Source organism: Sceloporus undulatus, chromosome 7, assembly GCF_019175285.1.
Source record: "Sceloporus undulatus isolate JIND9_A2432 ecotype Alabama chromosome 7, SceUnd_v1.1, whole genome shotgun sequence".
NCBI lineage: Eukaryota > Metazoa > Chordata > Lepidosauria > Squamata > Phrynosomatidae > Sceloporus > Sceloporus undulatus.
The window spans coordinates 12,918,990-12,933,027 of NC_056528.1; the positions used below are offsets into that span (position 1 = coordinate 12,918,990).

A 14,038-nucleotide genomic window follows, 5' to 3' on the forward strand; every position below is an offset into this window, starting at 1 on the left:
TGTAGACGTGTTCTGGGGCATTACTTCTCTAACAAGTAATTTGGTACCAGAGGCAGAAATAACGTGGAGAGAATAGGGGTTGGTTGTCACACCACAAAAAGGAGGAGCAGCTCAATATGTGTTCTCCAGAAAAACAGTTCCCTAGCTAAAATAATGGCCCCATAGTAGGGAAAACCATGTTACTCTGACAGCTGTCCATGTGCCAAATTTAAGAGGTGCTATTCCTCCTTCTTATGGGTCTTTCCCTTTCAACTGAGCACAGATTGGACAACCCTTAAGTAAATCAGCCTTCTCCACTCCAGCATCCTCCAGAAGTTTTGGATGAAAACTTCCACCATCCCAGACCATGCTGGCCAAGGCTCATGGGATGTGTACTCCAAAACATCTGGATGGTGCCAGAATTAGGGTCATTTGATGGATGACGAAGTAGGCTGCATAGCTTCCTTATTCACCTGTGTCTCTTGTCTTCTTCAGGTTTATGAGCGGACTGCTGCAGGCAACACTTTCCACCCCAAATGTGTTCAAGAGTTTCTTTAGGAGGACAAGAAGATAGAGGAGAGGCCAACATCTCCCTTTTCTCCGTCTTCAAGACCTGGCATTAAATGGGCAGGACTGTTTGCAGATGGTTTGTTAGGCAACTCACTCTCACCCAACTACATGCTTCAACGCCAATCCTGCAACTGTATGAACTCCCACGATTACAATTGTGAATCTTTCCAGCTTTTCTTTAGAGGGATTCATCAGCAGATTTGGAGAGACATGGAATTGCACATTTGGGGTTCATAATCCAAAATCCCCACTGTCACCACTTAAGTTGCATTCAAAGTTTGGGGCTCACGGCTGGAAGGCCACCTGTTTATCTTCCCAAGGATGGCTCCCTCTTGTCTCTGTTCCAAGCCCATGCACTACCAGGTTTCTCTTTTTAGGTGAGTGCAATGCAAAGGCATTGGATCCAATCCATTGAGAAAGAAACAGTTGTGCATTCAACAACGCTGAGTGTTGCAGTTGTGCATTGCAGTTGACATTTAGTTGTGCATTGCACAGCACATCATCAGCATGTTTTGTGCAATGCTTCTCTTCAGACTGGGAGTGGCATAGTCTGGCATTTCTCCTTACATTATGCTGAAGGGATGTTGGATTGAAGCCTGAGTTTGAAATCTATTTTTAATGCCACCTCTCTTGTGGATTAGATGCCTTTATATTGTCCTTCTTTCCTTTCTGAAAAGTAACCCTCTGTGTTTTTACAGATGCCAGGATGTCTCTAGATTGTCCAGAGGTTGACATGAGAAATCTTTAGAACAACATTTCTTTTTCTCAAAACAAAAAAGAAATTCAACAAGTATTTAAACAAGCCTTGTAAATTACCCTGCATCCTCTTCCAGTTTATGCCATTTCTGGCAAGTATATCTTTGTGTTAATTATTTTAATGGATTAATTCTCTGGATTAGGGATTTGGCCAGATTCTGTGAGTTTCCTTTAGAAAGAAAATGGTGTTTATTAAACATTTGAAGTGAGTATAATATGTTTACATGTTTCTCTGTTTTCAGAATGTGCTTAGAACCACAGGATATATCTTTGCTGGCTCTGTTATAATTTGCCTCAAACGTTCAACGACAACCCTATGAGGCAGACTGGTCCAAAGAGGACTAGCCCAAAGTCATCCAGTGGGTCTGGGGACTAGGAGTGGGATTTTCACAGTCCCAGCCCTGCACTGTCGCTGCTACGCCGCATTGACTCCCCTTCCTTGTCACCAGACATCTTGTTTTGTCTAGAGAACAACTGTGGACCTTTCTAAAAAAAATTCCCTCCCACTGTATCAGCCTCCCAAAACAAATGTTGCTCCCATGCTTTCGACAAAAAGGAATGCGCCACTGACATGGACTCTCAAGCTTGGCAACCCTTCTGGGCAATAAATGTAGGGATCGTGTTTTGTGCTTCATGTGAGTTTCGGTCCTGCTCCTAACACCACCACAGCCGTTTCCCAAAAGAAGAAGAAGAATCGGTCAGAATCACCTTCCAGCTTTATGCTGGCAAAAATGACTGTTACATAAATAATTATATTTTCTCAGAGGTTGTGTCAGGTTGGCATCTCATGCCGGTTCTCACAAGGCCTATAATGCTGATGTAAACTGCAGCACAAGACAGAAGAGGACCAGATAGGATAGGATAGTGCCTATCCCTGCCTAGGATAGTGGTTCTTGGGTGATCTGATGTGGAGGACAGATTTCCCCCTCCCTTTTGTGTCCCAAGGCCCAGTAATGTATTTGTTCCCATGGGCTACAACTGTTTCTTGCCATGACTGACAGCAAATGGCTTATAGACAGGCACCAGCCCATGGTCCACCAATTTCAGGAGTTGGAGTGACTTCCACAAAACAAGAGACTACAGGACCAAACTGCCTGGTGGAAATCCATTTACAGCACTGCAATGCAGGAATGTTTGTGCTATTTTCCACTATGCAAAGAGTGAGTTGTGGTTCCAGACTGTTTCTGTTCTGCAGCCAGGGCAGCAAACCTGCTGCTTGATGTTACACAACTTCCTTCAGAGAGATGGACATATGCAATGATGAGAGAGCACAGCCCGCCTTCAGCCCTGGCACTGACCTGTTCTTCCATCACGGCAGAGGGCTCAGCCCTGAACCCTGTGATGCAAGACCTGAAAGGACATGGTGCCTCTGGGCAGAAGCAAAGTGTCTTTCCCTGCCTCATCTCAACTATCTTCAACTATCAGTTCTATGAACTGATTCTATCCTCAGGTTCCTAACTCTGAAGATACCAGCCACAGATGCTGGCAAAACGTCAGGAACAAACTCATAGCCTGAAAAACCCACAAAGAACTACGGAAGATGCCAGCCACAAAAGCCTTCGACTCCAAGGAAAACCTTTTGCCTCCTGGATGTTGTTGGACTGTGGCTCTTATTTGGAGTCCATAAAGGATGCAATTTACGGTAGATGTTGGGATGCATTTAGCACAAGGGAAGGGAGAAGTGTACTTAGTACATGCTCAGAGGCAAGCCCGTCTAAGCAAGCCTATGGGATTGTCCCATGGAAATTTCAAAAATCATCTGGAAAGGAAGCAAATGCATCACACTGAGGGTATCAATTCAAACTCCAACAGTTGAAGGCTGGTCTTGGTTATTTTAATGGACTGTTGGAGTGAGACATGTCACTGGAGGATCAGGTGCTGAGGGGACACCAGGCAAATTGTGAGACAGAGTCAAAAACATGACAGGAATGAAGGAAGAGGCTATGGAGGATACGGATATAACCTCTTGGTTCTATTATGCTTGTATGCAAGGATGAGTAAGTACTGCAGTTTTCTCAGCAATGTAGAAGAAAACAAGCATTTTTGCCCTATATTCTCCCCACGTTCAAACATCTCAAAGAGTTCCAGGGAAATTATTCCATGCACAAACGCATGTGGTTTTTCTACTCACAATTCTTTTCTGTCTCATCAAATGCTTTCTCCATTTCCTTTCACTTCTACTGTGGGCTCCTGAGTGACTTATTCGTCTCTGGAATCCTCTCCAACTGTCTGGAAAGTTGTCTGTATACCCTTTCTTCTCTACTCCATGTTTTATTCCTTTTCCGATGCTGTATAAGACAGCAACCATGACAGCCAGGTCAGTTGGGGATGTGGGGAGCTGCAGTCCTCCAAAACTAACTTTTCCAAATTCTATTCTTAGTCATAACGGACAGCTACAAACACCATACGAGAGGCACCATGAAAATTTAAACATTTATGACTGTGGGACAGAAAACCACTGATAATATTAGCTTTCTCACACACCTAGAAAAATAGTTTGACTGTAAGTGAATTGCAAAAAAAAAAAAAATTTATTGGAATGTCTTCATTTGGCAAGGTAGTTGTATCTTACAGACACACACAGACACACACAAACCTACCTGCCTCAGAAGGATTTCTGAAGCAGGTGAGAAAGGAAGGTGGAGGAGAAGAGGAGAGACACTTAAGGACACTTTTTCATTTTTCAAAAAGGGGAGAAAAGGAGGTAAGAGAGACAAAACAGGCACACAGAGGTTGCTGCTTTCAAACCACACACACCACTGCTTTCAAACTATGATGCACACATGTACGCGTGCGCACACACACACAAACAAAACAGCCCATCCATCCCATCTGGGATTGGAGGAGCAGGAGGAAGAAAATAAAAATAGGCATGACTATCTCATCAAAATACAACAGACACAACCACACAGCAGCATCTGCAAAGCATCTTGGGAGTGGGGGGCATCATTGAGGCATTGCAAAGGGCTGGGGTGAGGGGAAGGCACATGGCGCCGGTGCCCGGGTCGGGTGCAGCACCCCCAAAAAACCTGCCCCACTCCTTTCCACTTCCAAACCCAAAGTGGAGCAATGGGAAGGCCCAGGCTAAGCTATGGGAAACAATTCTGTAATATATACATATGGGGAGAGGGGGGTGTTAGGGCACGGGGTCAAAACCAGAATCTGGAATCCTTCAAAAAGTGGTTTTTTGGGGGGACCCCTATGTGTTTCACCCGTGACAAGTGTTTTATTCCTGCTTTGTCCTTTCAAGATGAGTGTAAAACATGAACGTGTTCAACCAGACTTCTGAGTGTATCTGCACTACACATTACAACAGTTTGACACCCTCTTAACCATCATGGCTCCATCCTGTGAATCGCTATGATCTCTGAACCCTGTTTTGGATTTCAAACTCCAGAATCCCTTTCCATTCTAACACGGGCTTCTGCGCACTGAAATCCAAACTATCCCACAGAATTAAAGGTTTGGAGAACCACTGGTGTGGGATGGTCAGTCTGTCTGAAACCAACATCCTCACAGTGTGCTGGACTACAACTCCCATCAACCTGGGGTTGCCAAGTGAACAGGTCTCTTACATGGTTGGGTAGAAGGGATTTCAGGAGAAGAGATGAACAATCTGAGACCAGGTTCTGAAACAAGGACTGGAGGTAGGAAGGGAGGAACCAGTCCAGGGCAATCTTTTTCTTGGCATGTTTTGGGAGGAGAAGAGCTGGCAGAATAAAAATTTGTGCAGCATCTGCTAGACAGAAGACACACATTTTTAACGATACAATAATAAGCTTGTGAAAGTAACAATAGAGAACAAAGTCTTGGGGAACTCAATGTACTTCAGAAGAGATTAAAAATAAAAGAGAAAGGGGAATGAAATGACTAATAGAGAAAGTTAGAAAGAAAACAAACTTGGGGTGGGGTGGAAACAACCCTTACTGGCTCATTTCCCAGCTGTAAGAGGCCACAGGTGGCTACCGGATTTTGGGAGTTGTAGTCCAACCAACTGCAGAGGGACATTTTGGGGACAGGGTTCATTTCTGCTGAGTCCCTTTTCCATCTCCCCTCTTGCTTACCTGCTGAGGACACCCCAGCCACCCTCAGTGCAAACCAGGCCCTCCCAGAACAGTCTCCAAGGGCAGCCCCATGTGGTCTAGCCTCACTATTTCAGATATAGAGCGGGGGGAACAAAGCAAATCCCCCCTAAAAACCTTTTCCCATCTCTTGACAGCAGGAGAGAGAAGAGAGGGAAGGCAGAAGCTGAGAGCTGAAATCAGCGAACGCAGAAGAGCGACGCTCAGTAGAGTTGTTGTCAACATACACACACATATGTGCCCCCAGGGACAGCCTGGTGCTTTTCAAGGGCACGGATTAAAACAGGACTACTGGGAGAGAACGCCTGTCAGGGAAGGGGCAAGGATGCCCTCACCCCTGCCCTGCCCGCCCCCTGGCCTGGCCTTCTCTCCCGCCTGCGTTGCCGGCATCTCCATGCACCAGTCTCTCTTTCCCAGGAGGAGAAGATTGCCCGCCGCTTTGCCCCAGCCGTATTCTCAAGTCCGCTTGGCGTGGAGCATTTCGATCAGCAGGTTGTTGCACGGGACTTCTCCGCTCAAGTGCTTGTGGTATAAATATTCCTCGGCCTGCATGCTGAGGGCCCGGATGTCGGCCAGCCGGAGCAGGAGCTGCCGGAATTTGTCCGTGGCATGCGGGTAGTGGCAGACCGTGTACTCCAGCAGTGCCGCATTGGCTTTCTCCTGCGCCTCTTTCACCAGGCTCGAATTCTCCACGTATTTCACATCTGCAGGAAGACAAGGGCTGAGTTAAGGCCAGAATCCACCTTGAGAGAAAAGCTAAGAGGCACACGCTCTCATGGGTTCTCTGCCCACTTCTCTTAGTTGCTGGTGGTGACGTCAACGCATCTCCATAAACAGACTTTTAGCAAGGCAGGAGAAAGAGTCGGCACACAATATGGCCCAAATTCAATTGGTTCTCCTAGGGCCATTGAATCAATAGGAGTTACTGTGTGAAGTCAAAGGCTTTCATGGCCAGCATCCATAGTTTTTTGTGGATTTTTCGGGCTATGAGGATGTGTTCTGTACTCATTTATTTATTTTGAATATTTCTACCCTTGAGAGCCAATGTGGTGTAGAAGTTTGGGTGCTGGACTAGGACTCTAGAGACCAGAAGAAAAGTGGGATAACTATTTACTATTAAATATTTATTAAATGAATTGGTTGTTGTTATGTACCATCCAGCAGGCCTTGATGTTTGGTGACCCTACAAATGAGAGAGCTCTAAGAGACCCCCCGTTATTATTTTTTAATTCCACCCTTTAAGTTTATGGCACCCACAGGACTAAGGACTGCTCCACTTGCCTCCTCTGCACCCAACGACAAACAACATTTAGGACCCCTGGCTTATGTTCCTCTTAAAACATGGGATGCAGGGAGAACCCTAACCTCCCCTAGGCAGCAACAAGGACTCAGCCGACATGGAAACGATATCTCTGGTGCGGTCGTGTTGTGGCAAAGGAGGCTTTGAGGATACGAAGCATAAAGATCCTTTTACGCAAGGCAAGGAGAGAAAAAGAGAGAGGGATGCTTGGCAGGTATGAAAACAGAGAGATAACCAGGTTGCCCCTTAAGCCACTGACAAGGTCGTTTTTGTCTCCGTGTGTTTGACAGCTGGGGCTGAGAAGCAAACACAAGTACAGATACCTACAGAAGAAAGAGGGTTCTTTGGGTAGCTGTAGAACAGCAGAGGAGCCCTCAGGTCCTTGGGGACCAAATCATGGTCCTGAACTTCTCCACATGCCCACACCATCTTCTTCATCATCACTTGGTGGTTTCTCAGCTTTCACTTCTCTTGGCAGCAACAGCTTTAAGCTAAAATAGGGAGTTTTGGGGCCTTTCCCTTTGGCCCCCACCAAAATTCAAATGTGCCACACATACCCCAGAACCTCTGTACAGATTGTAGGTTCCTTCAAGCAGGGACTTCTCCTCTTATGCTATGCCATGGGCAGTGCTCATGGACACGATGACATTAATAATAACATGGGGGCTGCACAGGACCAACATCTGGATTCCAAAAAAGTATTGGATTGACAATTGGGTGCAAGTTCAGACAAGGCAGTCCAGAAAATGTGCAATAAAAGGGGGGCCAGGATGTGGTCCTCTTTTCCCCCCAGCTCAGACAGCCAGGGACGATGGCTAATAATCAGCCATTCCTATTATGAAATCTCTTGATCCAAGTCATATTCTGCTAAGTTCCATATTTAGATGAGAATGAACATTTTAAAAAAATGCACACAGACCCCCCCCCACCTACCCCTGAGGTGCCGCGTTTGCGAAATGTCAAATCTCTCTCCTCCGTGTTGGCTCCACAATAGTGAGTTCAGCCTGATGAACTCACCTGGTTTGGAGTAGAAACCCTATTCACGCTTTAATTGAATATTTGAATAATCTTTTCATTCCTTGGAGGCATAAAAGAATGTTGTCCAAATAACAACATCGACTCGCTCTCATTGAGAGACCCGGCGGCGGCGGCTGCAAAGACTCCGTCCTACGACAAAAGCGGGGAAAAGAGGGGGGAAGTGGGGAGGGGAAAAAGACCCTCCCCAAGAGAGACAGAGCACCAACACGGATTTCTATGCCCTGGAGTGTTCTTCCCATTCAGAGCTCCTTTTGTTTGCCAGAGGCTTCTGATAAATTGCAACCGCTTAAGGGAATGCGAGGCGCATAAAAGCCGCTCTTGCTTCCCTCCCCTCGAGTGGCGCGTGGAGAATGGAAGTCAGCCCTGCGCATGGGGAGGGTCAGTCCATTAAGGCTCTATTAAGCCCTTCCAGAGAACAAAGCTAACCTGTGCCATCCTCATAAATATTGCTGTTTGGAGAAGGCCCGAATTTTAATTAAACCTCTTTACCTGCTTTGGGGGTGGGGGGGAGAGGAAGAAGAAGAGAGAGAGAAGGGGGGGAGGAATCTATTTAGACTCAAGCAGCGTATGCAAGTGGGGGACTCAAATGGCACTTCGCCTGCCTGTGCAAGTGTGGGCCACAGTGGTGCTGGGACCATACCAGGCAAAGAGGAAGGAAGATGTGAAAATGCCCCACTGCAGGGCAATTACAGCAATGGGCGCAACTTGGTGCAGCTAGTAATAGCAAGTACATTTCTATACTGCTTACCGATGTATCAAGCGTAAAGTGTAAGCTAATTGCCCCCAACAAGGTGGGCACTCATTTTAGCGACCTACAGAAGAATGCCAGGCTGAGTTGACCCTGAGCCCCTGGCTGGTATTGAACTCACAACCTTGTGGTTTGTGAGTGACTGTCTGCAGTACAGCCATTTAACCACTGCACTACCTGGGCTCCTGAGTCTGAAGAGGGCACATGGCTTCAGTACCCACAAGAGAGACTGAGCACAGGGTACTGCAAGGTGAGGGCAGTGGCTCACCTTATATTCCCAGTTTAGGAATCTTAGACAAAGGGGAAAAAACTCCGTTACATGGTTTTGAATGCAATGTGCAAACAGAAGTGGGATTGGAAGGCAACCAAGGAGAAAATGCCTCTTTACATGACAGGGTGGTTGATCACATGCAGGAAGGGAAGAGGTTCTTTTCTCAACTTTCTTTTGCCACCTTTATAGATGACTAAACTGAGGCCGTCATACTTTGATCATATCAGGGGAAGATATGACTTGCTAGAAAAGACAATGATCCTAGGCAAATTAGAAAGGGGGGGGGGAGAAAGCTTATTCCAGGTGGATAGACTCGACTAAGGAAGACCTGAGCTTGCAAGACCTGAGCAACCAGGGCTGTTGATGACACATTGACTTGGAGGTCTCTCACTCATAGGGTCTCAGAAGTTGAAGTCAATTTGATGGCACTTAACAAGAAAAGCATGGCAGAAGGGGGAGAACTACCTATGCAATTGTCAGCTCATGCAAGATAACAGCATATAAACAGTGGCAGCGGGCAAGCCCAGCCTCTCTCCCTTGCAAGCCATGTTTCCTGCCCACCCCGCTCTGGCAGCTGTTTTGTCTAGGAGAGAAGCAGATGCACAAAAATCTCTGGGTCAAAGGTGTGACAGTAATGTGGAAGCATCCCAATGCCACTGACACTAAACCAGAGGTTGACTCTTCCCTTCCACCCAACAGCGCTATTATTTGGGGGGCATCCCAATAGTGTCGCCAGGATTTCAAAATAATAATGAGGAATAGTCAAAATGTATGACGTAACAGAATTGCCAACCAGGAAGTAGCTCTTCACAAATGTGTGTTCTTCCAGAATAACCAAATGAAAATTAGCCTAAGCTGTCCATTTTCCTGTAAAACTAAAATGCTGCCCCACATCTGCTATCGTCCCTTCCCTTCCCACAACACCAGCTTACCAAGGCTGAAGAGGATAAGGAACTTTAGACAGACAAACTCCTGCTTGTCCACTTGGAGGGAATGCAAGTGAAGCACCAGCTCCTGAGCTCGCAGCACGAGGTTGTGCAGGATGGAGCCTGCCTGCGTGGCCACCGTTGACAAGTCCACCTTGAGAAGAAGAAAAAGAAAGGGAAGGGGACAAGGCTAAGGACCTCCAAAGCACCATCTCATGGCAGGGGCAGGGCATGCAGGAAAACCTTCAACCCACCCGCATTACCCTTCCAGCCCAAGAGTCAGTCATTCATTCATTCATTCATTCATTCATTCATTCATTCATTCACACTTCTGTTTGTTAACAATGCAAACAGAAAATAACATTATGTTGAACAGAACCCGGTTGGCCAGCCCTCACCTACAGTAAAACCATTGAACCAAACTGTTGAACAGTTAGTCAACACCTAGGGAAATGCCACTGATTCAATGGGTCAGCTCTGGTTGGGACTTACAATAGGTTTTGGGTCATTAAAATGAAATAAAATAAGCAGTTATTTTAATGTTCCTGCACGGCAGGGGGTTGGACTGGATGGCCCTTATGTTCTCTTCCAACTCTATGATACTATGATTCTGTGAATGATGATGATGATGATGATGAATTAATAATGATGAACAAAAATGACTGGTAACAGCAGCAGTTATAAATTGTGATAACTAACAATGAATAATGGTGAATAACAATTACTAATTCTGATTGGTGTGTGAGTGTGTGTGGCATTCTTAAAAGTCAACTGTTCACTTTTGGTGAAAATTTAATTTTATAGGGGTTTTTTAGGCAAGGTATATCCATTCAGTTGTGATTTGCCATTGCCTTCCTCTGAAGGCAACACCTAGTACTGTATTCTTTGGCATTCTCCCATCCATTTACTAACCAGGCCTGACTGTGCTTAGCTTCCAAGATCAGACAGGATCTGGAACTTTTGGGCTATTAATAATGGAGACAATAATAATAATAATAATAATAATAATAATAATAATAATAATAATAATAATAATAAATGGCTGCTGTTGTACAGTGTCCTAGATTGTAAGGACATATCTTTATCCAAACCGGGCAATCTCTTCACATAGTCTAATAATTCACATTTCATATAAATCCCCAGCCACCATTCCAGCCTCCCACTCCACCCAACTATTTCACTGACTGGTTTGACTGATCAATTTCCTATCCTATCTCCCCCCCCCCCCCAAATTACGGGAGCTGGCTTATACCTCCTGGCCTGTCACCAGCACCATGCTGTGCTCTTTCCCATACTGCACTTGGCGGAAGATGTGGTCAAAAACCAGTAGCTCGCTCCAGCAGTTCTGCAGTAACTTCATCTGGTCTCCCACCTGGATGGAGGAGAGAGAGACAGAAAAAAATCAAAGCAGGTGAGACCCCTCTGCCTGCTCCTGAGATCGATAGCAATAACAAGTGAGTCTTTAATCCCACTGCCAGAGCTGTATCCTGCAAAATCCTGGGATTTGTAATTTGGTGACACACCAGAGCTCTCTGGCAAAAAATTTTAAATCCTAGGATTCCATAAGATCGAGCTGGAAAAGTCAAAATGGTATGAAGCTGGCATAACTGTGTAGTGTGAAAGCACTTTTGCTTCTATCAGTGCAGGCTGGAGGTATCAGAGAACTCTGGTGTGACCCCTAGACCTCTTCTCCATCACCCCTGTGTCTCAACCTATTCCCCCATCCAATGCTGTCCCCCATCACACACAAAACAATGAGCCAAACTGGCATTCCCCAGGCAGCAGACTTGGAAGAGGAGGGTAGCAATAGCTACCTCATTCTAGCTCCTTTCTTTTATCTAGAGAAGTTCACCCCCTTCGGATGGAGAATCTTCCCCAATTTTTTCACACAGAGCCTTCTGTCCAACCGTCCAGCAGCGACCAAGGGAGGGATGGAGAGAACACGGGCCTGTTGTTTGCCGAACAAAAGGAATAGTGTCTCCTGAGAGACACCGGCTGCAGAAGTGGATACAATTTTCGCACTCTGGGGATACACTGTCCATTGTTCCGAAGGAATGCAAAGTGGACGAAGCTGGAGAAACAATCTCCCTTAACTTCCTTGGACCAGGGATCAGCTCACCTCTCCTGGTTTTATTTTTGTCTGGAACATAGGTTTGCTGGGTCAGGAAGATCCCAAGTCAGAGATTTCAGGGCCAAAACCTGAGACCTGGGAATGACCACCACTTGCAATGTCACCCCACTCCTTGCTCCCCACCATCTCCTCTTCTGGGAGAAATTGGCCCCATCTCAGTGCACACACACACATACACACACAGAGGTTCTGAAATGTTGTTGTGTGCCGCCGCTGCTGTTGTGTAGAAGCCAACACCTCAGCAGAAGCAACAAAAGAAACTGAGAGCGTAATGGACAATAGAGATGCATCATGCCGGTCCCACCTGACCATCCCCCTACAAGCGCACACACATACACATGAACACACACATGCATCTGCAGAGTGTCCACATTTCTATGGCCATTGTGTACACGGCTCTTTTAATGGAAAGCTTAGAAGGGAGACAGAGGGGAGGCCAGAGAGGTAACCACAACTGCACAGCAAAGAGCATCCACAAAGCACAACGCTTATGGGCTGGAGCAACAAGGAGGAGAAGCAGAAGCGGGAGGGTGGGAAGTGCTCTTGTGGGGCTTATGCCACACACAGAGAGAAGAAACCTCAGTGAGATCCTATAAGCATTCGATTGCTGTTGATGGTCAGTAAACAATCCAGGGAAGAACCTACACTAGGACAGTAGTTGCTCCCAGTCTCTGCCTAGCATGGCTCTTTGGCAAAGTCTTTTTACTGTGATCTTCTGTGGGTTTTCCAGGCTATGTGGCTGTGTTCTGGAAGAATTTATTCCTGATGTTTCACATGCATTTGTGGCTGGCATCTTCAGAGGGGGCATCTTCTTCCAGAATGCAGCCACATAACCTGGAAGACCCACAGAAAAGTATGGCCACTGGCTGTGAAAGCCTTTGACTTCATATCTTTTCACTGTTCCTGTATAACAGAGCTGTGAGAGTTGGATAAACTGCTGCTGTGGATTTTTACAGATTAAGCAATTGAGGCCCCAATGGCAATATGAGTGGCCTGAGCAGCTATGGCATTGCTGGACTAGATCAATGTGCCCCCTCCAAATGTTTTTAAGGAGTGGCAAGCCCATGATTCTCTCCATTGGCTATGGGAGTTGTAGGCCATAAATGTCTGGAGAGACAGAACTGCTGACCCTTAGAAGTACAAATGGTCTGGGTTATTCATAGGAGAAGAAGGGGAGCATCTTCCTTTCTAACCCTTGCCAACACCAGTTTGCCCAGCAGTCAGAACGACGTCCATGGGATATGCACCAGCAGATGTGAGTCCAACACCACTTTCCTGCTCCTGTTCCCCTGGCAACTGACGCATATTACCTCATTCACACACATGCACGCGCATGCACATGCACACACACACACACACACACACACACACTGAAGCAAATATGCACCCGCAGGACTTAGTAGTCATGAAAAGCATCCTCTTCAATGGCTTTGTCTAATGTAGGGATTAGACAACTGTGGGAGTCCAGAGCCACATGGGCTGCCTTCTCCCAAGAAATAGAGGTATTTATACATCTACTTCAGGTACTGAAAAGAGGGTGAAGTGGTTGTTAAACAGTGCAGAGGGAAGGCTACAACCCATTGAAAGGTTAATTTCTTTCCTAGGTGAGCAAAACTTAAAATAGCCCAGGCAAAAAGAGGTGCCACAGAGGTTTAGTCCAAAATTGCCCCAATGAAACCACTGAAATCAAACCATACCTATGCAGCAACGTCTTTACCATTAGAGTTTGGAGTTTGATTTTTAAACGTACATTGTTTCATTGCATGTTGTGAACCATTTTGGGTCCCGTGTTGGGAGAAAGACAAGATATTAATTAATTACCAACTTTGGGGAGGGGGGTTATTTCACACTGGGCAGACCTCCTTGGGGGTCAGGATGGGTTGAGAGCTGCAAAAAACACCTTTGGGGGGGCTATATGTGGCCTCTAGAGTCAGATTTTTCTCTCTCCTGCTCCACCTAATAAATGCTTGTGGGAGGAAAAAGGAAAAAGAGACTACCTGGGCAAGGAAGGACTCGCCTTTCCTTCTGCATTCCTGTAGTCCCAGCAATGGATTCAAAGTGGTCCTTGGTCAAATGCTGGCCATGGAGAGGGAGGGAGGCAGCAGGAGTGTTTGTCATAATTTTTTTTCACAAATCCGGGAAAGGGTTAGTTGTGATAGTCATGTGCGGCACCCGTAGAAGACAATTAAATCTTTTGCAATTACAGAAAAGTGTCTTTTCTGGTACCAAAAAGCCAA

The 14,038-nt window shown here is 46.1% G+C and overlaps 2 protein-coding genes across 7 annotated transcripts in view; one reads left to right on the forward strand and one right to left on the reverse strand.

The window, feature by feature from the left end:
- ADGRD2 (adhesion G protein-coupled receptor D2) overlaps positions 1 to 1,509 on the forward strand; it is a 22,799-nt gene extending 21,290 nt beyond the window's left edge. Inside the window, exon 26 of the mRNA XM_042479076.1 lies at positions 475 to 1,509. Within this exon, the coding sequence (XP_042335010.1) occupies positions 475 to 482 (8 nt within the window). The 3' untranslated portion in view covers positions 483 to 1,509. The remainder of the gene's footprint in view (positions 1 to 474) is intronic.
- Positions 1 to 14,038, reverse strand: part of NR5A1 (nuclear receptor subfamily 5 group A member 1) — a 38,792-nt gene that overhangs the window by 429 nt on the left and 24,325 nt on the right. For all 6 annotated transcript variants that reach the window (XM_042479078.1, XM_042479081.1, XM_042479082.1 and 3 more), the window contains exons 5-7: positions 10,923 to 11,042; positions 9,677 to 9,824; positions 3,437 to 6,091 (exon numbers count right to left, since the gene is read on the reverse strand). In XM_042479078.1, coding sequence (XP_042335012.1) covers positions 5,844 to 6,091; positions 9,677 to 9,824; positions 10,923 to 11,042 — 516 coding nt within the window. In that variant the 3' untranslated portion in view covers positions 3,437 to 5,843. The remainder of the gene's footprint in view (positions 1 to 3,436; positions 6,092 to 9,676; positions 9,825 to 10,922; positions 11,043 to 14,038) is intronic.